This window comes from Pangasianodon hypophthalmus, chromosome 12 (assembly GCF_027358585.1).
Source record: "Pangasianodon hypophthalmus isolate fPanHyp1 chromosome 12, fPanHyp1.pri, whole genome shotgun sequence".
Lineage (NCBI taxonomy): Eukaryota > Metazoa > Chordata > Actinopteri > Siluriformes > Pangasiidae > Pangasianodon > Pangasianodon hypophthalmus.
The window spans coordinates 18,426,751-18,451,021 of record NC_069721.1 but is presented as its reverse complement, the minus strand read 5'-3'; the positions used below and the strand labels follow the sequence as shown (position 1 = coordinate 18,451,021).

The following is a 24,271-nucleotide window of genomic DNA, read 5'->3' as shown; positions in this document are numbered from 1 at the left end:
GGCAGATTTAAAGGCAGAGATTGAGCATACAGGTTATTACAGAATATTTATATTAGATCATATTCAAAGAATTGCGAACGCAAACAGTTAAACTGATATTATTCACATTTTTCAGCATGGCACAGTGGGTAGCATTCCTGCCTCACAGATGTAGGGTCCCTGATTCGATCCTAAGCTCTGTCTCTGTGGAGTTTTGCATGTTCTCCCTGTGTCTGTGTGGGATTCCTCTGGGTTCTCCAGTTCCCTCTCTCCCTCCTCCTAACAAACACACCTTAACTGCCCCTAGGTGTGAACAAGTGTGTGAACATGCGCGCATGATGCCCACTGATGGACTGGTGTCAAATCTATTCCAGGGTGTGTTCCCTCATCACGCTCAGTGTTTCTGGGATAGGATCTGGATCCATCACAACCCTGGCCAGGATAAAGCACTTGCTGAAGATGAATGAATGAATGAATGTGCAGTTTTTCTTGTTTGTGATTATAAAGAAATGTCTGTGAAACCTATTGACTGTGTTGTTGGGTAATTAAAAAAAAAAGTTTTATTGACTTAATTTTATGTTGGGGGTGTGCAAACTTTTGCACCCAACTGTATAAACATATACAGTCTCCCATCAGCCAATCACCATTTGCGGAAACTGCGCAAAAGAGACGCATGAAGTATGTTGACTCACTAGCACGAATCTCGGGTGCGTTTCATTTACGCACCGCTTCCTTCACATTCCTGCCATCTACACCTCATACAGGAACAGCACGCAGCAATTATGCGCTTTGTCTGCGCAGACTTGTGCGCCGCTCGGACTCTCTCTAACGCGTTCGAGGAGCGCCTATTAAATGACGTCACAGCATCATGTCGACTGGCGATGTGCGCCATCTTGACCAGAAATAAAAATCACGGGGGTAATTCTGCTTGCTCCGATTCTCGCGTCGAACTCCATCTTCGTACGACTGACCCGCGCTGTGGTTCAGCTGCAGTTTAACGCGCTAGGACTCGGAGTAAGCGAGCTCGACGCCGGATTCTCCGTAGAAACGAAGCAATGGCAGGTGAGGCAGGATGGGGAGAGAGGGAAGGGGAGGGGGCGACTCTGTCCAGCACCGCGGCCTACAGTTTTTTACCCCGCTGAAGCTAACCGGTTAGCCTGAGAGCTAGCTGTCTTGATTAAGCGTCAAATAAAATGTGTAGCCCCGTTCCCTTTTAGCCTTAGCTTACATTTAAGTCGCCATTTTCGCAACAGAAGTTTTCCTAAGCGCTCGTTTTTTTTCCCTTCCTTGTTTTTCCAAGGCTTTATTTGTATGTAGCTAACTGACTGCACTGTTGTGTGTGTGTGTGTGTGTGTGTGTGTGTGTGTGTGTCTTTGCAGGGGTCGGTGGAGGGAACGACTTCCAGTGGTGTTTCTCGCAGGTGAAAGGAGCTGTCGATGAAGACGTGGCTGAAGGTAAAGCGCGCTCGACTTTTATCAAAATATGATGGAGCTTGTTGGCTAACTAAGCTAGCAAGCCAGCCGTCGCCGCTTTAGCATGGGCTGGGTTAGCATTAGCGTTAGCATTAGCGTGTCAGGTTGACCTAGCAAAGGAACATCATTCTGTAATGTTACTCAAACATTCATCCTAAATGCCTTCGTATTAATTCTCTAGCCTGCTAGCTAGTGTGTAGAAGGCGTTATTTCGTGCATTATGTATGTAGTGACCTCGGATAGTGAATACAGAGCCATTTGGGATTTAGCTCTCCTATGTTTAAAGTGCTCCTCAAATCAAAATTGGTGTTTTTGTGATTTTTGAACATGTCCATTAGTGTGTTAAACACCAATCTGATGGTATATGTAGGAAAAAGGAAGGAAAAAAGAAAAAGTTTTTGAGATATCATTTAAATTTTATTGTTTGCCACTATGGGGAAATTAAAAAAAAAAAAAATTGATGACTCATCCTGTACTAGTCTTGTGTTCAGCCAATTAAATGCGCTCTAGAATACATGTCCCACCCCCTGGAGACAGGTCTTGTGCTACAGTAGCAGCAAACATGTTTTTTTTTTTTTTTTTTTTTTTTTTTTTCCGGTGCAATGTTTTTGGCTGCATGTCTTTCTGCACACACTTCCCTTTTCCAGGCATCCTTTGGTTAAGAAAAAAATGGAGATTTTTCACTTCATTTGTGCAATTTGTGCAAGCTTGTGGTTAAATGCTGAGAAACAGCCTGTAGCCTTATTCGGATTGGATTCGTTTATCGGGGGAACACTTGTAATAATATTTTTTTGCACATCTGCTCAGTGATAAAACTCTTGCATCCAGACAGCAATAAAATGACCACAGGAGGAGCGTCTTTTCTTTTGGGTTATGTTATCTGCGATCCTGTAGGTTTGCGTCACACTCATTCAGACGGGAATAAAATTAGGAGGACAGAGGAAAGACCCCGACATGGCCAATCTAGATGGAAATAAAATCACAGAAGGAGCACCTCTGACATAGGAAATCACCCCAGGATTCTATGAAGGATAAACTGTATCCTGTTCCCGTTTAATCCCATTCGAATAGGGCCAGGCCAGTTGATCTGCTTTCATGGGCAGCAGCTCTCTGTATCCAGTTTATCCTACATCTATGAGGTTGAGGGGAAAAATGTAAGAACAGTAATATTGCGTTGACTAGCCAGAAATGATCTGGCATGTCATCCCCCCCCCCCCCCCCCCCCCCAAAAAAAAATTAATAATAACGTTGTGTGTTTCTTTGCACTATACTTCCAGTTCTCTTTACAGGACAGACAATCCTCACTGCCTGCATGTTCTCAACTCATCCTTCTTTTACATTTTCTTAATTTCCCTTTTTTCTTGTTTGTGTAAAAAGGGTGGCATAATCTCACTGTCACATGACTTGACAGCTGATTTGGGGATCAGCCCTCATGATTGGGGATCAGACACTCGTGTAGCATGTTCACCGCTACAATCGCAAGTCAGAGATTTCGAGTCCTGTATTGTGCATAAGTAAGGATGCACAAGCTGTCATTGAAAGTTGTCTGTAAGATGGATGTTCAGAGTTAACTGGTCAAACGTGTCCAGCCAGTCCACATAACATTATTCCAAGTTCAAAGCCCGGTTATTAACACTAACATTTAAAGGGCGGACTCTTATTCAAAGGGTGTATTCAATCCCAACCACTAAAAAGGGAACAGAAATCGATGCAGTTTTGCTGTTATTCAACTTGCTGGGCATGTCATATAAATCGTGCACAGACTCAAGTACTGACTTGCATCCAAAGGGCTGAGTTTAGGTTCCAGATGTCTCCCTGCTCCCTCTGTTAATGCACTAACTTGGGTGCAGGTCATGGGATTAACTTGCCTGGTAGTTGACTCATGTTGGGATTAAATTGTCCAAATAGTGCCTTAAGCCTGGGTGACATAAGAGTGTAGAAACTCACTTTACTCCATTTTTATTCCCCATTTCCTACAAACTGCAGCGTGCATTATGGGTGCTCTGCGTCCTCCAGGTCACGGGTTCTCAATCCTCCTGCAGTCCAGGACCTGTTTCAGTGGAAATATAGTCACTCACTGTATAAATGCAGCAGAGATAGATTTATTACCATAAGCTATTACTTAAATATTAGACACATTATGCAAATATGTATTTATTTATTGCCACCGAAGAGCAGCTCCAGTGGCAATTTTTAACTTTTATGCCCGTGTGAACGATCTGTGCTGCATCACTTTTCCTAGTTTTATCAAGCAGAAGTTAGATACAAGTTGACTGTTTGTAGTAGTTTTTACCTTACTGAGTTTTAGATTAAGCCCTTTTAATTTAACTTTTATTAATTTATAGTAACTTTTATTATTCCAACCTGCTTATAAGTATAATAACTATAATAAGTTTGATAATAGTTGAACTTAAGCTCCACTACTGGAAAATTTATTATTAAAAACAAAAACGCAGATCCTGTGACCCCTGGGGGTCCACATGCCTCGAGACGACTTCGTTTAATTACTAACCCACTGCAGTGCCTTCTGGGATATCGGGTGTGAGCTGAGCTTGATATTCCACACCATGCATTCAGATTTTCAAATGGCAAAATTTTCTCAGTAGTGTATCACCCAGGATCATGAAATGGCAGCCTGTGAATGAGTTTTCTCCAGCCCGAACTGAACCTCCAACATTTAAATTATATACAGTCTGCAAGGGTTAAGTATTGAGTACTGTCCTAGTGTAAAGCTCTAATGAGAAGTATAACTACGTTTAGTCAATACTCTTTCACACTGTAATGCGTGTGTGTGCATGCATGACATTGCAGAGTGGGGAAAAAACACTCAGGTGTTTGAGGGATGGGCAGAAAACCAGTGATAAGCGAGGACCTTTGTGAGGAGGAATTGATGCTGAAAATCTGAGGCATGTGTCTGTTGGCTTTTTAAACAAAATCTCAGTCCCAAGTTTAGTGTAAGATGTCAGGCAGCAGTGGCTTTAAAAAAAAAAAAAAAAAAAATTGTGTTTTAATATAATTTCATGTTATATCTGTACTGCATTGCATTTTTTTCTGTGACTGAATAATCAAATGATGTGCCCTGCTCAGAGTGATGATATTTGCTCTCGAGAATTTGGCCCCATTTTTCAGTTATTGTGACATCTTTTTCTATTTATATAAAACAAAATTGTAAACTTGCTTTAGAAGCAGATTTGGTGTTAACCGTTTTAAACTTTGTAAGATTTGGGGGAAAAAACAAACAATGATTAATTTATTATTATTATTTTTTTTCCTTTGTAGTTTTAAGTAATTAAAACCCCTTTCCCCCTTTCCCCTAGTTTATTTCTAATGCCGCTGTGCTGCTTTGCTTGCAGTTTGTTAGCAAACCTAAATATTGTGATGTGTATTGTAGAAATATCTTGATCCTGATGTGATATTTTTGTCATGTCGGCCACCTGTACACTGCCATGCCATATAGTAAATAGGATGTGTTTTTGGACATCTGGTGAATGACGGTCGTATCAATGCAAGTAAGAATGACTTCTGTAATAATTACTCTATTATAAGTGTAATAATTGCACGGGTCTGTGGATTTCAACCATTGATTTTTGCTTTGCTTTGTGATTGTTTTGTAAAATTTGTTAAACATCTCATTACTTGTTATTGTACTAGCATGCCCAATGTTATTTATTTAAAAAAAAAAAAAAAAGTGAAGGTATCACTGATTGAGGCTAAACACTTTTCCTTCACAATGTCGCCTCAGTTTCCGAATCGTCCATTTTCTATGGAGTGATGGGTTGGAGTGGCACCAGTTCACGCTTTGTGCTTTAAGAGTGTGTAAAAATGCGTTAGATGCTTTTATAGTCATTTCAGTGGACCTTTGTTTTTGTGTGTGTTGGGTATTGAATTTGCAAAGAAAAGCTCGAAGCATGCATTGTGTACAACTGTGAGGTGATACACAAGAGACGCAGAGACAGTGACGTACTCTAATGTCACCCAAAGGACTGAAACGAAAGCCAGTAACACTCTCTCACTCACTCAGTTTCAGTAACCGCTTTATCCTGATCAGGGTCACAGTGGATCCCGAGTCTATCCCGGTAACACGGGGCACAAGGCGAGAGAATTCTCTCTGGTGGGACGCCGGTCCATTGTAGGTCAATATTCACACGTACATTCACATCTAGGGGCAGTTTAGCATAGCCAGTGCACCTGCCTGCATGTTTTTGGCCAGTGGGAGGAAACCGGAGAACCCAGATGGGGAAAAACAAACAAACAAAAAAAACCCTGGAGCTGTGAGGTGGAAATCGTACCCACTGTGCCCGCGTGCCGCCCAAAAGCCAGTAACACCTCAGTTTAATTTGACTGTTAACTAAAGAAAAACTGATCTCAAAGAATAGAGGTCTTATGTTTTATTAGGCATTTGATTATTCTTTATATAAATATTATATAGGTAAATATCTTCATGCTGTTTGCGCTCGTTTTGTCTGCGCTCTGCATTTTATTTGTGACCGCTGTGAGAAATTTCATCACATAATTTGTTTGCATGTTAAGGATAAATCTGTCTTGAAAATGAACAACTTTGTGATGTTGGCTATGTAATGTTCACACATAGGAACAACAGATTGTGTTTTTATACCCTGTAAAATTAGGTTTATTTAATTTATGTGCAAAATGATTCTTATTTCTTTAATTGTGTTGTCAGGTGTTTTGTTTCCCGCTTGTCTAGCTAATGGGTTAATTAGGTGTAGATGAGGAGTAAAGAGTCTGTGCACGTAGTCTGTGCTGCTGCAAAATATACAGTTGCTTAAAAATGAAACGTAAGGGAGGTCTTGATGCAAGAGTACTTTCAGTGTAGAGTGATGGATTACACTGTGATGCAGTGTTATTCAAACAAGGAGTGGAGGAAAAGCTTTTGAATAAATAAGGAATGTCATTATACAAGTTCTTGGATCTTATTGAAAGTGGGTTTTTTTGGGTAGTTTTTTTTTTTTTTTTTTTTTAAATTAATAAATTAATTTTGAGAATTTAGTTTTTTTCTTGTTGTGGACGTATAAACTTCCAAGAGCATATAAGCTGTGCATATACATTTACCTGTTTAGTGCATAGGTAATTTGTGTAGTTGTATTAAGTGCTTTTACAAACATCAGCTTTGTGTGTGTTCTCTCTGTCTCTCCAAAATCCTGAACATATACAACCTCACTCCAAAAACACTATGCGATGCACTAACTGTGATGTGCTGCGATAGCGATGCACATTTAGTTGCACACAGCTTGTGTGTGTGTGTGTGTGTGTGTGTGTGTGTGTGTGTGTGAGAGAGAGAGAGAGACACGGTAAGCAAGTGAGCATTTAAAGATATCGAGGCACATTAAAATATACCCTACACGGCTGAAAGTTTGTGAACACCTGATCATCACACCCATATGTGGTTCTTCCCCAAACTGTTGCCACAAAGTTGGAAGCACACAATTATAGTATGATGTCTTTGTTTGCTGTAGCATTACAGTTTCCCTTCACTGGAACTAAGAGGCCCAAACATGTTCCAGCATGACAGTGCCCCTGTGTACAAAGCATGGTTCGTGGTTTGACAAGATTGGAGTGGAAGAACTCTAGTCACCCTGATTAACTGGAACACTGACCACACACCAGGGCTCATCACCTGACATCAGTACCTGACCTCACTAATGCTCTTGTGGCTGAATGGGAAATCCCCACAGCCACGCTCCAGAGTCTTATTGGAAAGCCTTACCAGTAGAGTGGAGGTTGTTCTAACAGTAAAGGGAGACTAAATTTGGAATGGGTTGTCCAAAAAGTACACATAAATGTGATTTGTCAGGTGTACACATACTTTCGGCCATATGGTATATGTGTTGTCCAGAAAGCTGTTTTGGATATAGTTTTATTTTGTGTTAAACAGTCTTTTCCCTCTCTCTGCTGTGGAACAGTACCAGTCTGAGGCGTGGTGGCTGGATACCTCTGCTCTAGGAAACCGAGCATGACAAAGCCACGATAGGCAAACTGTCAGTGAGAAATCCTACAGAGCAGAAGACATACTCGAGTTTTGTCCAACAAGAGCTCTTGGCTTGTTTGCTAAGTTACTGTTGAGTGTTTAGAGCCGGTGGGGTGTGCACATATCTCGAAACGCCATTGGCTGTTGTGGAAAGCACTCAAGCTGTTCGATCTGCTCAAAAAACCAAATCAAATCGCAGCTCCCACAGTGCTTCATGGTCACTTAATGTGTCAGTCTGCTGATTTGTCTCATTCTCTATATCATTTGCTTCACATACTTGTATATTGTGGTACATTTTTATGATGCACAATGTCTTACTGTAGCGTGATATTCAGAAATATCATATTTTCCATATTTTACCCCCAGTGGCAGCTCAAGAAGTATAGTTTAGTAGTGTTTCACTTGTCATGTCACTTACTCCCTGATGATTACTCTTTTTTTGCTCTTTATGTACTTATTGCACTTATCTTGCAACTAGTTTGATGAAGCTGTGCAGCTTTAGACTACACGCTTGTCTTTCTCATGCCTGGAAAAACAGAGGAACAGAGCGTTGTTTCTGCTGGCATCCTGCCAGGCTTTATCCAGGAGGTTTTCCCAGCATTTTCCGGTTTCCTCTCTTTTCATGTAGGGTTTGTTCTCCTGTTGGTTAGGTCAGTAAGTGTGTGTGTGTGTGTGTGTGTGTGTGTGTGTGTGTGTGTGTGTGTGTGTGTGTGTGTGTGTGTGTGTGTGTGTGTGTGAGCAGCAGCTGGCCTTCATTTACCAAACCAACAGCATGAGGTTCAGCAGTGTTTAAATGTTCTCTGAGCTATTGAATAGTTTATATCGCCTTATGAAGTGTTTGAATGGGTGCAAAATCATTACAAACAACAAACCTTGCTTCAAAATCGTATAGTTTGACTGTTGATGGGTTGTTCTTCAAAAGCCTGCAGCTTGAATTTTTAGTACACACAAGATGAACCATCTCCCCCGAGGTGAATATTTTTACTCTCCGCTTTCTGCCAAAATGAAGAGTGTAAATAGGACTGCAGGCTGCACCGGCTGGTCCAAGCTGTGAGAAGAGTGTACAGACGTACAGAACGCTGGAGGAAAGCAGCTTCTGAGCAGCACTATGTTGAATGGAAGGGTGCCAGTAATTAACTACACAATATCGTTATTGTCTTAGGCTTAATTTTGGCAAATTTGAAAATAACATTGCACGTGTCGTCTTTAGCAATTGCTTTCTTATAGTCCTGTTCACAGGATGAGAGTTTTATGAGACTTTGAAAAATGTAGTGAGTAGAACTGTTCCTTCTGATGTATACATTTATAAATGTAAATTTATGCATTCTTTATGGCTTCATTGTATTGTCGTTGGTGAACATTTATGGGGGGAGTCTCCAGTGTCCGTAGGATTTCTGCCCAGAGAGAATCTTAATGACATGACAAACCGTCTTTTAATGTCAAGAGAGAGAGCAAAGAGGCTGGGGAGGAAACAACTCTTTGTTGCTGTTATAACATAAGTGATGGTGACAGAAGCTAACTTATTTCATGGAAGTTCCAAAACATTAAATGTAACTATAAATGGTTAAAAAGTTAGACATTTTGTTCTTAAATAAATGTGTAATCCTGGGCAAATCGCTGTGGTATCGGAGTAATAAAATGCTTTGGAGTTCGTGGTTATTGGAAAACCAACATTGTGATGGTAAGAATAACTCTGCTTTGTGTCAGGCCTCATCACCCCACCCCATCGTTGACTGGTTACACATGTCTAGCCAAGCCCCCTTCTTGTCCCCCTTATAGCCACATGCGATACTATCATCAATCAGAGATGGTTAGGAGGCACAATACAATGACGTTATTAGATACGAAAGTGATGTATTACATTACCCTGGAATAGTTGCTTCTCTGACATGTCCGTTAATACGTCACCTATATTTTAAACTTGCTTAAAAAAAAAAAGTCACTGTTTTAAACTCAAAGCCTTTGCTTTGTTTCAGTTTGGTTTCGGAGGGAGACCGTAGACGAGAACAGTTCCTGGAGTATCTGTATAATGAAGTCGCAAAACCTCTTTTCCCACAGGATATAATAGAATTTTTCCCAAAACGGCCTTTTATGGAAAGTAAAATACAGCATCATCTTTCCAGTAGTTTGTCCATGAAAATTACTTGACTGATTTCAGATGGGACTAAAATCCCAGAGATGCTCCAGTAATAATTACATTACCCCACCTCCCCTTGTAAAAGTCATCCAGACCATACACGCCTTAAAAGAGCAATACATTAGTTAAGGAACACAGTATATAATAATAATAATAATACAGTGTACGCCGTGGCAAACATGACATTAATATTTAATTGCGATCATTTTTAATCACAAGTATGATATCTTGGGGGAAATAATTACTGATGCTCGTGCAGCCCTTTTTCACCAACACATAACTGAGACATGACCTGAAAAGCACTGTGTGTAACGGTTAGCTAATTACTGATACTTATTTCATCTTTAGATACAAGAGAGAATGTCTTTTGAAAGCCAAGGATATACTGTGTAAACAAATATCACATGCTCAGTCCACAGGAACTGATGACGTGTAATGACACGGAAGTCTCTCCATGATGCACTGATGCCAAAATCCGTTTGTGGTTGCCCAACACAAAGACAACGACATAGCAGTATTTATTTTAATATAGTTCTGTGATGTAAAACCTAATAAGGCTCGGGGAATTGGAGTGATGTGAAAAGATTAATAACTCTGCATGTGGATCCATCTCTCCATTTCCTTTTCTCCTGCTAAGCGCTTTGCTAACAGACTCGATGACGCTAATGTGTTTCACTGTACTACACTGCAGATCTCCTTAAGGATAAAAACACGAGGCTGTTGCTCTCTCGCGCGGGGTTTCCTCTCATCTCCCCCTCCTACCTGTCCAACATGGCTGAGCATCTCTCCTCGAGCTCTCTCACTACATACAGGCTAGCGCTCTAGCTGCTTCTCCCAGGCACGTAAATCTTAACCCTAACTCTCTGCTGATATCTGCAGCCTTAAAAGCAGCTATCATGGCCACTCGATGTGATCCACCATGGGTATGTATTGCTTTCTCATCCTACTCCCACGTCCTCCTAGCAGCATCCGGCTCAGTCTGTGTTTGAATAGTGGTGTTTTTCTCTCCTTCTTGTGAGGCGCCAGAGAATGATCTAATGTTGGAGCGCTAATTTTATCTCCATGCTGGGATGAGTGATGCAGTGCAACACTCAGTCGAGGTAGAGCCGAAATTAGTCTGCGTTTGTCTTTGCCTCAGCATTTGTGGTCACCTTCAGCGTTGTTGTTGTTGTTTTTGTGTTGCAGTGCTGTAATGTGTGTGTAATATCTTGGGCTCTGCACTTTTTTTTTTTTTCCCCTCCTCAATTCTGAGAAAAGTGCTGAAGTGGCACAAGAGGAGGGATTTGGGTTAGTTAATGACTACACCGCTTTGTTAATTTGCTTAGTCATCAGATTAAACATTCTCACCGAGGAGTGACCACAGCGCCACTAGGTCGATCCTGAGTCGCTCTCAGGGCTGTCTGGAGCAGCGGCAGTGTTAACAGCTGATTTGTGAAACGTATCGTCACAGTTTTGCGAGGCAAGCGACAGCCGCAGGTACAACAGATATATAATGGCATCTTCTCGCTCTTCACTATGGGTATGTGTGTGTGATTCTGCTGCTTCTCGCACAGCCACAGCTCGTGCCGTGATTATGCTGAGTCAGTGTTTTTGCGAAGATGAATGGATTGTGTAGACAGCATGGCTTCACTGATTTTTTTTTCATCACCTTCGCTGTATTAGATTTAGCTTAGAAATGTTGTTACTCAGCATTATATACTACTTGTGTATCGTTTGAAGATGGAAAATGATTGAAAAATGGATTCCTTAGTTCATTTATTCATTCATTCATTCTTCAGCCTTATTCTGGTCAGCATCGTGGTGGATCCAGAGACTATCCCAGGAACACTAGGCGCCAGGTGGGAGAATTCACACCGGTTTGGACGCCAGCTCCAGGGTCCCAGGTTCAATCCTGAGTTCACTTTACTGTCCGTGTGGAGTTTCACATGTTCTCCTCATGTCATTATGGGTTTCCTCTGGCTCTCCGGTTTTCTCCCACCTCCCAAAAACATGCCGGTAGGTGGAGTGACTATGCTAGGTGTGCATGAGTGTGCGAATGGTGTCCCATCCAGGGTGTATTCCTGCTTCATGCCGGGTGTTTCCATGATAGCCTCCGGATTCTCCGTGACCCTGACCGGGATAAAGTACTTATTGAAGGTTAATGAACGATTTAATGTCTGTTAATTGGGATGCTTTTATTAATCCCTTATATTTACACAACATAATGTGTAACGTTTAAGTTATGCGTATTAAAGCATTCTTGGAGTGTGTAGAGATTCTATGAATTAATAACTGATTTTACCGGATTGCTGCTTACACCTTATTTCCAGTGTTGTACAAATATAAATTAAGATAGTCAGAACATTTTTATTTCCAGAAACCTTTCTGTACACGTCAAATCACTGACTACTCTCGGATGACTCACTGTACCATTCACTTAGCATTATTAGTTCTGGAAGTATGGATTGTGAAGCATGGCTTATATGTAGAAACAGATCGGGGCATCATGGCTGAATGTACCTCGTCCAACCCGACGCAAACAGGGACACCTCGATGATCTTTGCCTTTACAGTACAGCAGATGAATTTCCTTCCTGTGTTCCTGCTTCCTCTTCTCCTTTTCCCCTCTTCACTCTCAGGAGTAACGTTATAGAGGACGATATTGGGTTTGTTAATGCCAACGTCGCTTTCATTACTGTAGTAAAGCTGTTCACTCTCCGATGTGGCGAGAACTTTATAGAAACTCCAGAGCAGTCTAGGTCAACGAGGGTCATATTATTTGGGTGACGACATCAGTGTTTTTAATGCATGTTCAATAACCTTGGATATGACACTATTTTATTATTATTATTATTATTATTTTTTTTTTTTTTATACTTAGTTATTGATTGCAGAGACTGAGTTTATATAGATAGCAGAAATATAGTCTGTAGTTGCAGCAAAATTGGTTTACTTGTGTGTTTCACCACCGTTTGGGCGAGTTTCTCTCAGCATGTGCGTTATTGTAGCCTCCTCAGCTCATTGCTCACTGAAGAGTTATAGTTTGCCTTGTTGTGCTGGCGAGGTATGCTTCAGCGCTGACCTGACCTCTGTTGAACAGATCCTTTAATCCTTCAGATGTACCAAATGTCACAGACGAGTATGTGAACAACGCAGCTTGCGTAGCTGCCGTGTGACACGTTAAGTATAACTTCAGCCTTGCTGCTGTTTTATTGCTTTGCTCTCCAGTGCAGGCTGTTTATTAGCTGATCACTCCAGGCTACACATGCCGTGATCTTGTTAGACTGAATTAGGGATGTGTCTCCATCTAACTTTAATATTTAGATATCCGTAAGTGATGAGGAATGGTTCTGCCATTCCTGGTTGACTATTAGGAAAGGGGAATATGGCATAATCAGGTACAGTTGTTTAGCTCTGTTCTTACTGTTGGCGGCTGTGTAAAGTACGTTTGTTTTTGACAGACATAATATAAAGAAGTCATAGCAAAAGCTTCACCGAATGTCATATGCTCAGCATATCAGCTGTAGCCCAGCTTTAGCAGTGCCATTCACACATTTCTAACTGCCACAGAAATCAGGAGTGAAAATCTCATTGGAGGAACATTTCTGTAATTACAGTGATGATGCGTGTTCTGTCAGTACAGATATTCATGCTGTATTTACTGAACCAACTAAACAGCTAAGCACTGATGAGTATAACATAAGGTGCATCGTGGAGCATTTGGGACATGCCTTGACTAGTGTCACTTCAGGTGTAAATTGTGCTTAATCCGCAAACTAGGTATACCTGATTTGTTTTTATTATAATTTCAGACTAAAGACGATTTAAATCATTTTTGCCGAGGCAGTTACGTTCCTGGGCAGCCACACCATAGGGCTGGGCAAGCACGCTGGAGCCTTCACATGTTCAGTGGGCGGGCTAATAGATTTATGATTTGATCACCACTAATGTAAATATTTAGGCTAAACTGTATACCATATTATTAGTACACAGCATTAGCATTTTTTTTTTTTTATTTTTGCATTACATTCTGGGAAAAAGTTTTAGAAAACCTTGTATTTCTGCAGCACTGCACTGAGACGCTCTCAGATCTGACTGTGATCATTGTGTTCTCACCAGCTCAAACAATACCACACAGAGGACGAAAACACACCAGGGTTCAGTTCAAAAGCACGCCGCATAAATGCGCTTCATGTGTGTAAGCACTCAGTGTTAAATGAGCATATAAAGTGAAATGTGGCTTCTTGGCATGTAGCTGCTTGTCCAAAGCACTCACTGAGTTTAGGATTGAGAATCTTTCCCCTCCCCCTTTAATTGCAGAAACATATTGTATATATAATTTGAGAGATTAAATACGGGATGTATTCCAGCACTTGTGGATAAAGATGGCAGCACTTGTGCTAATAGTGAGCTAAATGTGGCCAAGGCAATTCCTCTTGTGTTCCGTTTGATGGATCTCTCTCCAGGAACATCCTCGTTTATCCTAGCCACCTACTTTCCTTATTTGCATGTGCTACTTGACTAGATAAGGATCTCTACACACATTACAGGATATGCTTGTAAATCTTATCCTGTTTAAAAACATTGGTTATATGCTTCCCATATGACAGTACTTACAGAATGTAACCTTGTTAATTTTGGTCGTAAAGCCAAGAGAAAGCTGCCGTCCACCGCATATTAAAGCAGGACTTAGTGATGTTGGATGAGGAGGAGTGACTGAGTGGCCTTCAGATGAGCCGACACTAATGCTAAATGGGGTAAAATTGTTACTCGTTTTCTTCAGGAAACTGTTCCCTACTTTGGATGATGTGCCAATATGTACTGTTGAGTGCTCAGCTATCATTTTTGGTCTAATCATGGGTACAACTGCATTTCAAGTTCTTACTCATGTCCTTGTTTTAATGACGGTGGGTTAGATGCTTTAAACCATGCTGGATCCTGTTCTGGCTGGTCAGAAGGTGTTGATTATTTTTCTGTAACAGCAGCACTGACAGTAATCTCGGGTGCAAGGCAAATCACAGGTTTATACTGATGTTCTCATTCTAAAACATTATCATTTCTTTGTCAATAAACTCAATTTTAAAAAAGGGAATTGTATGGCAGATGCACCCCATCAACAGATTTAAAAAATGTGCAATTGTAAAGCAATTGAACAGTCGTACAGCATTTGCGAAGACGTCTATGCGACGGGTAATGTGTAATACATGACTCATTTGGCTTACATATAGAATGCTCTGATGAAAGTTTACCAGAAAACAATATTATCTTTTCTTCAGGTTGACAGAATGGTTTACAGAGCCAGCAGTGGAAAGTCTGAGTCAAAGCTTGACTTTAAACCGTAGACTTTTATTATTTAAGCCCACTCACTGACTGTGTAACTAAAACTGAAATTCCTTTTATGTATTTTTTTTTTTTCTTTGCAGCGGACATTATCTCAACAGTTGAATTTAACTACTCGGGGGAATTACTAGCTACGGGAGATAAAGGAGGAAGAGTTGTCATATTTCAGCGCGAACAAGAGGTATGCAATAAGAGTTAAAATATTCATCATGGAAGGAAAAAAAAACTATTTTACAGAGTAATAGCGGCGCACTGACTTTCAGTTGCTGTCAAGCTGTGTGTGTGTATGTGTATATATATATATTTTATAGTGCTGAAATTACATTTCTATATTTAGTAGGAAATAAATATTTTTTTTAGGAGGTGCTAATTGCTGTGGCTTCTCCCCTGCTAGACTTGACTGAGGTTGATCTCTTAACACTTAATTTTACAAGCTGTTGTTTTTTTTCCCCTCTTTTTCCATTCTCAGAGTAAAAACCGCCCTCTCTCAAGAGGAGAGTACAACGTGTACAGCACTTTCCAGAGTCACGAACCTGAATTTGATTATTTGAAAAGTTTAGAAATTGAGGAAAAAATCAATAAAATCAGATGGCTACCACAACAGAATGCCGCTCACTTCCTGCTCTCCACAAACGGTATGTTTTACTGGTTTAAATGTTTCTTCATTGTTTATTTTTGTTCACAGTCTATCTTGAACTTTATTACTCATCACCACTTGTGAAGCATGTTATTACTCTGTTGTGTATGTTGGCTTCAGATTGTCTTGGCATAAAGCTTGGACTTTTACTTAAAGGAGCTGGTTATGTTATGCTTTGTGTTTTTTTTTTTTTTTGTATTTTTTTTAATTATTATTTTTTTTTATTTTATTTATTTAGTTATTTTTTTTAATAACACTTTTTTCTCCATCTTCCTAAAGATAAAACCATCAAGCTGTGGAAGATCAGTGAAAGGGACAAACGAGCAGAAGGCTACAATCTGAAAGATGAAGACGGGCGTCTCAGAGATCCGTTCAGAATCACGACCCTAAGGGCAAGTTGAGCCTCTTCGTGCACAGCCTTAGTCTCCCTTCAGATTCAGCTTCCTGTTTCCAGTCTCTGTTTGGAAGTGTAGAGAGATTTGTGTGTTAAAAGACAATAGGCAGTGCAAACCAGTGATGAAATATAAATTAGGCCCTTCATTTTATTTTCTGTACATAAGTCACAGATAATGGATTGCTGAGGAAGGTACACAGTTTACTGTTTGTATGTGTGTAGTCATTTAATATCCTTGGGTTAGAGCATAAAAACAGTCAACTGTATCCTGTTTAATACAACCAAAAACTCAATTTAAACAATGTATGTCTGTTTTTATTTATACTGTAAGTAAGGCACCATAAACTAAACACTTGTTAGTAAGTATTAAGCATCAACCAATTTTTGTTTGCTTTATTAAGAAATTAGGCCTCAATTATGAAAATCAATTTCAGTGTCTAGGACAGTTTAAATCGGAGAGTAAAAAAAACTTTAGTTGCAATGAATAAATCATGATGTATACCCTGTCTTGTTTAGAGTATTATTCAATTCAGCAGTAACTGTACACCATGGACAACAGTCATTGTAGCATACACAAGTCTCTCTTCAATAACCATTCTTCAGTTCTGTTATTTATTCTAATATGAATTCAGCAATTTTGTTTGTACCGATGTTTGTTTTTTTAGAATAAAAACAGAAATAAAAAATACAAGAATGTCACATCCACGATTGAACATCTTTGTAGTTTTTCTGATCAGTACAGTTTATTTTCCAGTCCAGTGTGACATTAACTTGTGCTGCAACTCATGAGCTCCACTGCAAAACATCTGCTATTAATATCACTTATTAATGATAAATAATCAGTAATAATATACTGATGTTAATATATCAATGTTAATATATCAAATTAATATCACAAATATTGTCTGGAACGTTTTGTACCTGCTCTTCTCCACTGATGGATTTTGTTGTTGGAGTTTTGCTCATATTTTTCCCTCCTTTTGTTTCCTCACAGGTACCTGTGTTGATGCCTATGGACCTGATGGTGGAGGCGAGCCCACGCAGAATATTCGCAAACGCACACACATATCACATCAACTCCATTTCAGTAAATAGTGATCATGAAACATACCTTTCTGCAGATGACCTAAGAATAAACCTATGGCACTTAGAAATCACAGATAGAAGTTTTAGTATCCTTTTATTACAATGCTTGTTTTGGCATGTGAATCCTTAATTTATTTTTTACAACCAAATGCTCTTATTGAATCATATTTGGGAAAAGGTGACACTGAAGTAATGAATTCAACACTGGTCTCCATTATTTCGTCTATTTTTTGTTTGCCGTTGTTTTCCTTTACTGCTGCCCTCCTTCAGATATTGTAGATATAAAGCCTGCCAACATGGAGGAGCTGACAGAGGTGATCACGGCTGCCGAGTGCCACCCTCACCAGTGCAACGTGTTCGTCTACAGCAGCAGCAAGGGCACCATTCGCCTGTGTGACATGCGGGCAGCAGCTCTCTGCGATAGACATAGCAAATGTGAGTAGCTCAGTATCAGTCATTTCTCTACAGTTGGGCAACATGCAGTGGAGTCAAGGGTACACGATGGATATGTCGCACCTCATTTCAGCTTAACCCAGCGCTTTACTCTGCATGTAACGTAGGATGTAAGATGCGAGTCATTTTTGCCACATATATTTTGAAAAGAAAAATGCTGGGCCCATTTTAAAATGTGCTCTGTGTTATTTCTGGAATAGATACAACAGACTTTCCGTTCAAAATCCTTAAGGACAAAATCTGTCCTCTGATACGGTCTACCCCTTTTTGGACTGGAGTCTGTCCTCAGAGAGACATTAAAAGCCATGGCCCAGTTAGTGTAATTTTGAAGTGATATTTTCCCCCCTCTGTTTAATGTCAGCAAGTCTGTGGCATAATCACTAGATATAATTTCATCTGTTGTGTTCACTGTGGGTTAGTGAAACACAAACGCTTATTTCTGCAGCCTTACAGTCAGTAGAAATGTATAATGATGCCATAAAATATTGATATATTGATTTCCCTTTTGTTTTATCTATACATTTTGACGCATCAATGTATTAAAGTGACTCTTTTTGTGATTTCCATTTTGTGTATTTGGTAGGAATGTGAATAGGCCACCAGTGGGGAGAGACACAACAATCTATTGGATAATAATCTGTCCTTAAAGAAAGAACTTTTCTAGATGTTATCTGAACATGTGTGGATATGTAGGGCTACAAAAAGTAGCTGCCGGATCTGTGACAGCAGGTTGGTTAGTGAAGCCGTGATCTAACTCTAAATCTTGGCAAACAATTCTCAACAGGCCAAGAATAAATACATGTAAATAGGAATACCTTTGTCATACACATGCAAGAAGTCTGTGTGCAGGTCCCCATCAAGTTATGTTACATATTAATTAAAAAAAAAAAAAAAAAAAAAAAAAAAAATGATAAAGCTGGTCAACTGTGTCAGATTTCATCACTGGAAATGTACAACCACTCGGCACGTTTCTAAGGAACAGGGAGTCAACTGCTCTGTCCTAGTCTGAGCCGGAATATATGCTGCCTTGTTGTTCAAACATGACGAATGTTGTCTTGCAAAACACAGGGACAAAAGCTACTGTCAGCTCTCAACTTGGTGGGGGGAAAAGGGACATATCTTTCTCACTACAGATGCGTGGACTTCTCATGCTACAGATTGTGACTGAGAAGGCGCATACTGTTGGTGAAAATTTTGTGGGGAATTGTTGTGTTGCAAACTGCTAGAATAGGATGCAGTTCCGAAACGTACAGGTTTCATGTGAGGCAACACATGACACAATGATAAAAACTGATAATAGCTGGAGGGCAAAATTGATGCATGAAAAATGTACCAATGTCAGGCCTATCTAGGGACCAATCTAATCATAAATCCATTAGCTAGCCCACCACGGGAAAGCTCTGAAGTAGTTGCCCAGTCCTACATGTTGGTTGCTCAGAAATCGAATTGACTAAACTAAAAAAAAAAAAAAAAAAAAAAAAGGTAGCTATCGTAATGTAACAGAGTATGTTGAGTGAGTTAGCTAGTTAAGTGCAGTAATACAGGCTAAGGGAAACGAATGAGTTCATGATCATGTAACACATCATGTTTATGCCTTTTTGCATATATAGTATACACAAATGTATTATATATAGTCTGCCTAATATCTTTATTTTCTCTCAGTATGTTTAAAAGCACAAGATGACTACATGTTGTTCTAAATGGTGGCTTTGCTCGGGACTTTGACTTGGTTTCATCAGTGTGTCCACATACCCGCCTTGCTCCTATTTCAGAAAAGATAGTCTGTAATCTGCGCACACCAGTTACTCCACTTTATAAGCTAGGACAAGTAGCAGGAGTCACAGTTACAGCTTCATGACCATGAGCCACGTTTAGTTTAAATGAACGTACCAAATGAAACCTTCTGTTTTGTGAAAGTCAGTAAGGCAGCTATGAATTAAAAAAATAGTCCAGACACCAAAATCTTGTCCAGGGCACCCGGCTAATGATTTGTCCGTTCATGCTATCATAAATGGTAATGTTTTCCACAGATACGCGTTAAATAAATGGTCCTTTATAACCTGGTATTCATATACAGTGGGCCACCTCTGGAAATAAGAAACCGTATAACCAACATGGCTCTTCAGTGTCAGATTACTGTGCAAGAGATATAACCTTTAACTAACATTTAATGACCTTTTCATGACCTACTTGCAGTGGGGTGCCATGACCTATTGGTGAGAATTGTAGCAGAGCTGATCAATGCAGATATTATTGGTGGTAACTGGTCATGGAGTACCCCCAGTCCTGCACAATTTAGTGTTTTGTCTGCTCCTAACACACCTGATTCAGCTAATTAACAGTCTTTCCTGAGATGAAATGAGTGTGTTGGAGCTGAGAACACGCTAAAATATGCAGAACAGGGGGTATTCCAGGACCAGGGTTCGGAACCTGGAAAATAACAAACTAAACGTGTATATGGGTCCCAGTTATTCTCCACAAAAATTATGCGTTTAAAAAAAATTGTGTAAAACGTAAAGCATAAAGCTTTGCTAATGCTGCTAAAAATTGTATTGTACTCTTTGTAAGAACAACTGTGACTGTTTTTTCTGCTACAGGATTTTGTAATGTGTCATTTAATAATTTCATTTCCCACAGTGCAGTGTGCCTATAGACATGCAAATACATGTTCTCTGTTCATTTCCTACCCAGAAAGTTTCGCATGCAGTAAACTCTGCCAGAGAGCATACAAATGCAAAGAGAACCAGAAGTGGCTTGGTGTTTGCGTACATGGAACCAAAACCTTGTTTGATCATTTATTTCCTGGTTTAAAGTAAGAGTAGGTTTGACGTGCCTGGTATGCTAACGCTAGTTGCTGATCTACAGCAGCAAGCAGAAGTACACGTGTTAAAATTAAAATGGGTAGTGAACAGAACTTGATGAGTCAATTTGTCCTCATAGACATAAATAACACACTCCAAACATTTCCAAACTATCTACAGTGTTTTTTTTCCCCCCTTTTTATTTACAGTTCAGCTTTATTTAACTTTTTTTTTTCACCACAGTTTTTGAAGAACCCGAAGACCCGAGCAGCCGGTCGTTCTTCTCAGAAATCATCTCCTCTATATCTGACGTCAAGTTCAGCCACAGCGGCCGATACATGATGACCCGAGACTATCTCTCTGTGAAAGTGTGGGACCTAAACATGGAGAACCGGCCAGTAGAGACCTACCAGGTACTGCCCCAAGTCGTCTTAACGCTTTAGAGAAATAGTCTGTCAACATTTGCTCCATATGCTCATTCTGTGAGTGTTAAAGTGGTTCCTTAAAGTGAAAGTACTTTTCATGATTTTGGTTGTACTCAATCCTCCTTTCGCTAGTCACCGAATCATTAACACAGAAGGTAGCAATCAAACTAGCAGCTCACACTGTAATATCAGTCTTGTAGCATTCACCAAGGTCAGTTTGTTCTGACTTCAGCATTACTGATAAACTCAGACTCAACAGACTAAACAAAACAGTTGTAAGCCTTTTGTATTTTATCTAATCATTTCTCATTTATTAATCACCATGTTAGGAACATCTGTCAATTTGTTGGATGCTAATGAACTGATTAGATTACAAGCAGAGCGGCACCAGCCGGCGCCCAATTAAAGATGAGAGATGTGCTGAGAAAATGCCTTGAAATGATATGAAGGCAATAAAAAAAGGAACGACTGAGCAGTCTGTTGATGAAGTGCATGTCTGTGTATTTAAAAACTTTTTCACGGGCTCTGTTTGAATGCTGCTGGCACTGGAAGTGCGAGTATCCTTTCCCCTTTTATTTTTATATTATTTATTTTATTGTGTGTGTGTGTGTTTTTTTTTTTTTTTAAAACATGTATATAGCTAGAGCATGGCATTCTAAGTCTCTTCCTTTGTTTTCTTTTTGTTTAATCTTTGTTTTTGATGATTGCTTGTCTTCAGTGATGTTATCAGAGCTGCGGCGATCCTTGTGAAGGCGAAAGAATACAACACTATCAGATGAGACATTTGTTTGTGTCTCTTTAGCCATGTAGTCCACCACTAATTCATGCTTAACATGGTCATAAAGGATTTACTCCCTTGGTATAAAGTCGAGGCAACTAGATTTCTGTTAATATTTTGTCAATTCTCTGAAGTTCATGTATTCTACTGAATAATGGGATGTTCCTCAGCCTTTAAACCAGTGTTGTGAAACTCATAATGCCTTAGTACTTGCCTTGACTTGCTACATGCTTAAATTGCTAATCCTCAGTGTTACCAGCCACAATGGTGACCATCCTGTTCATTTTTGCAATTATATTTATAGGTACATGAATACCTACGTAGCAAGCTGTGCTCACTGTATGAGAACGACTGCATTTTTGACAAGTTCGAGTGCTGCTGGAACGGTTCAGACAGGTATGGAAACTGTTACCCCTTATTCCAAACGTTGTCACTGAATCTTCCTACTGCTGATTTATTGCTTATAATGAAACGCTTAGAGTCTTGAGCCTATAGGTGTCATATTAAATGTTGAATAATGTATGTTCTGATGAATAATATTAATATAAATGAGTCCTGTTGTCTATTTTCTCCTGCAGTGCCATCATGACGGGCTCGTACAACAACTTCTTCAGAATGTTCGACAGGAACACGCGGCGTGACATCACACTGGAGGCGTCGCGCGAGAATAGCAAACCGCGGGCCATGCTCAAACCGCGCCGAGTGTGCACTGGTGGCAAGAGGAAGAAGGACGAGATCAGCGTGGACAGCCTGGACTTCAACAAGAAGATCCTGCACACGGCTTGGCATCCTAAAGAGAATGTCATAGCCGTGGCCGCCACCAACAATCTGTATATATTCCAGGACAAAATAAACTAATGAGAGTGAGTATGGGGGATGGGAAATGAGTGTGAGAGAGAGAGAGAGAATCAAAATAAATATCCCTACCTTATTCCCCCTGGCACAGAACGGAGGACGTGCAAAAAATCTTGTACTTTCCATAGTCTAGTTCTTAAAGTCAGTAAGACAAGCTACAGGCTTGTTGCTCCTCCCAGCGCAAGATTGACCCACTTGTTGAATTTACACAGGGAGATTTTACGAACGCCCTCCCAAACCCTACCCACCTTAAAACCAGGAGAAGGCCAACACTCATCCTCAACACCGCCGAGCAGAAATAACAAAACACAGAGGCCAAATCGACTTTTCAGCAGTCACAAGCCTGTTTTTCTTTTTCTTCTAGTCTGAGCCTTCATTTGTTCTATTTGTCAACCCAGATTGTGGAGCACGCCAAGAGGAAAGTGCATATCCATCACAGTCAGAACCGTGCATATGTCTCTGTCGCCTGGAAATCTCCAGAACCATGACATTTTTGCTTGTTGATGTCTGTCAACATTCCTCCCCCTGGCCTTAATCACAGGCCTTGGTGTTTTATCTTTTAAGCACTTAATACAGGTCTCCCTTTTGGTCAGTGGACAAATTTTCGGTTCCCTTTTTTTTTTTTTTTTTTTTTTTGGTTATCTCATAGTAACATCTACTCACTGACTGTCTATATATAACTGCACCATCTGGTGTCAAACCACTTAATAAAAGTAACAAAACTACAAAGATACAAAGAGAAAGCGTTTTTTACATTATGAGCAGGTATGTATGGGGTTTTTATGTTCTGTGTTTGCATGTTATGTGGATTCGGAGCACCAGTGATGAAATGTGAAGTCATCCTGCTGATCTCTAGCCAGCTGCTAAAAGATGAAGGTCCACCTGCACGTCAGTTTTTCTTCAGCCTTGTTCTTCATTCCTTACTAATCAGTTGTTCTCTTTCAGTAGAACTTTTATTGGAAAGTAAAACAACTTTTCTTTGCAGTCAGTATGTAGTGGGGGGAAACTACCTAACTTGATGGTGGCAAAATACTGATCTCCAGGTGGAAATGCATCAGTAAGCAGCTGGTTAGAAAGAGATATTCAGTATAGGACTACTTGAAGCTGCAGTTGCACTGTACAACGAAGGACATTCGGCCATTTTAAATGTCAGTATTGCTGTTTGCTCTCCGAACGTCCGGCTTTGTCAAATATGACTCTAAATTTTTTTTGTTTTTGTTTTTTTTTAAAGGGACACTGCAGCCTTAAATCTCTGTATGACTATAGAGGGGAATCCCATAATGATTCTCAATAGTAACCATAAATATTAAATGGTATCATTAACACCACTCCCTGCCTTTACCCAGAATATTCCCCCCCTCCACAAACATTAAATCACTCCATCCTCCTGTATATTTGCTGCTACAGTACATGTGGCTTCGTATCTGGACACTAATGAGAACTTCTTATGAGAAATAAATAAAGTATACTTTCCTGAATTCGTTCCATCGAAGCAGAATCTAGTGCCTCGAAAAAAGAAAAAAAAAAAACTAGCTTTTTCTCCAGTAAGTAAACAATTTAGTGGCCCATGTGCTAATTTGCTGATCTTGGTATTCCTGCACAAATGCGACGTGAGCAAAATGTAATATTTGTGCATTAAATCTTTTAGCCAGCTCATGTCGGGACATGGGATTAACTGAGACGAGCTTCACGGTTTGCACGCTGCTCGAATTTCCCCAGGCGGCGTTAAAACATGTGATCGAACATAAAAACAACTTGACGGTTCAAGTACAAAGTTGTACAGTTGATTTGTTCCCAAATTTATAGTCACAGACGGGTCAAAGGGCATCCTCTCTCTGGCCTTGTTCCTTGTTAAATAATGATGCTAACATTGTGGAAGTGTACACTTGTTTGATTATTTTTGACCAAAGTTAAATAAATTTTAATTGTGTTTACCTGATTATGGGACGC

The 24,271-nt window shown here is 40.0% G+C and overlaps 1 protein-coding gene across 3 annotated transcripts; it reads left to right on the top strand.

The window, feature by feature from the left end:
* The first annotated feature begins 834 nt into the window (after nt 1-834).
* Nucleotides 835-24,260, top strand: ppp2r2d (protein phosphatase 2, regulatory subunit B, delta). Of its 3 annotated transcripts, XM_026915150.3 has the most exons (10): nt 835-1,041; nt 1,359-1,433; nt 14,976-15,073; nt 15,362-15,527; nt 15,809-15,921; nt 16,918-17,095; nt 17,280-17,444; nt 20,507-20,676; nt 21,771-21,862; nt 22,045-24,260. In XM_026915150.3, the coding sequence occupies exons 1-10, from the start codon at nt 1,035-1,037 to the stop codon at nt 22,322-22,324; spliced, it is 1,344 nt and encodes a 447-aa protein (XP_026770951.1). In that variant the 5' UTR covers nt 835-1,034; the 3' UTR covers nt 22,325-24,260. The 3 variants fall into 3 exon arrangements, with proteins under 3 accessions (XP_026770951.1, XP_026770953.1, XP_053094656.1); XM_026915152.3 differs by lacking the exons at nt 835-1,041; nt 1,359-1,433 and adding an exon at nt 11,072-11,093; XM_053238681.1 differs by lacking the exons at nt 835-1,041; nt 1,359-1,433 and adding an exon at nt 11,176-11,569.
* The last annotated feature ends 11 nt before the right edge of the window (nt 24,261-24,271 follow it).

Bases quoted from the DNA above. Each gene is read 5' to 3' on its own strand.
- ppp2r2d (XM_026915150.3), top strand. The intron at 1,434-14,975 runs GTAAAGCGCGCT...TTTTCTTTGCAG, and splicing joins CGATGAAGACGTGGCTGAAG to CGGACATTATCTCAACAGTT. The intron at 15,074-15,361 runs GTATGCAATAAG...TTCCATTCTCAG, and splicing joins TATTTCAGCGCGAACAAGAG to AGTAAAAACCGCCCTCTCTC.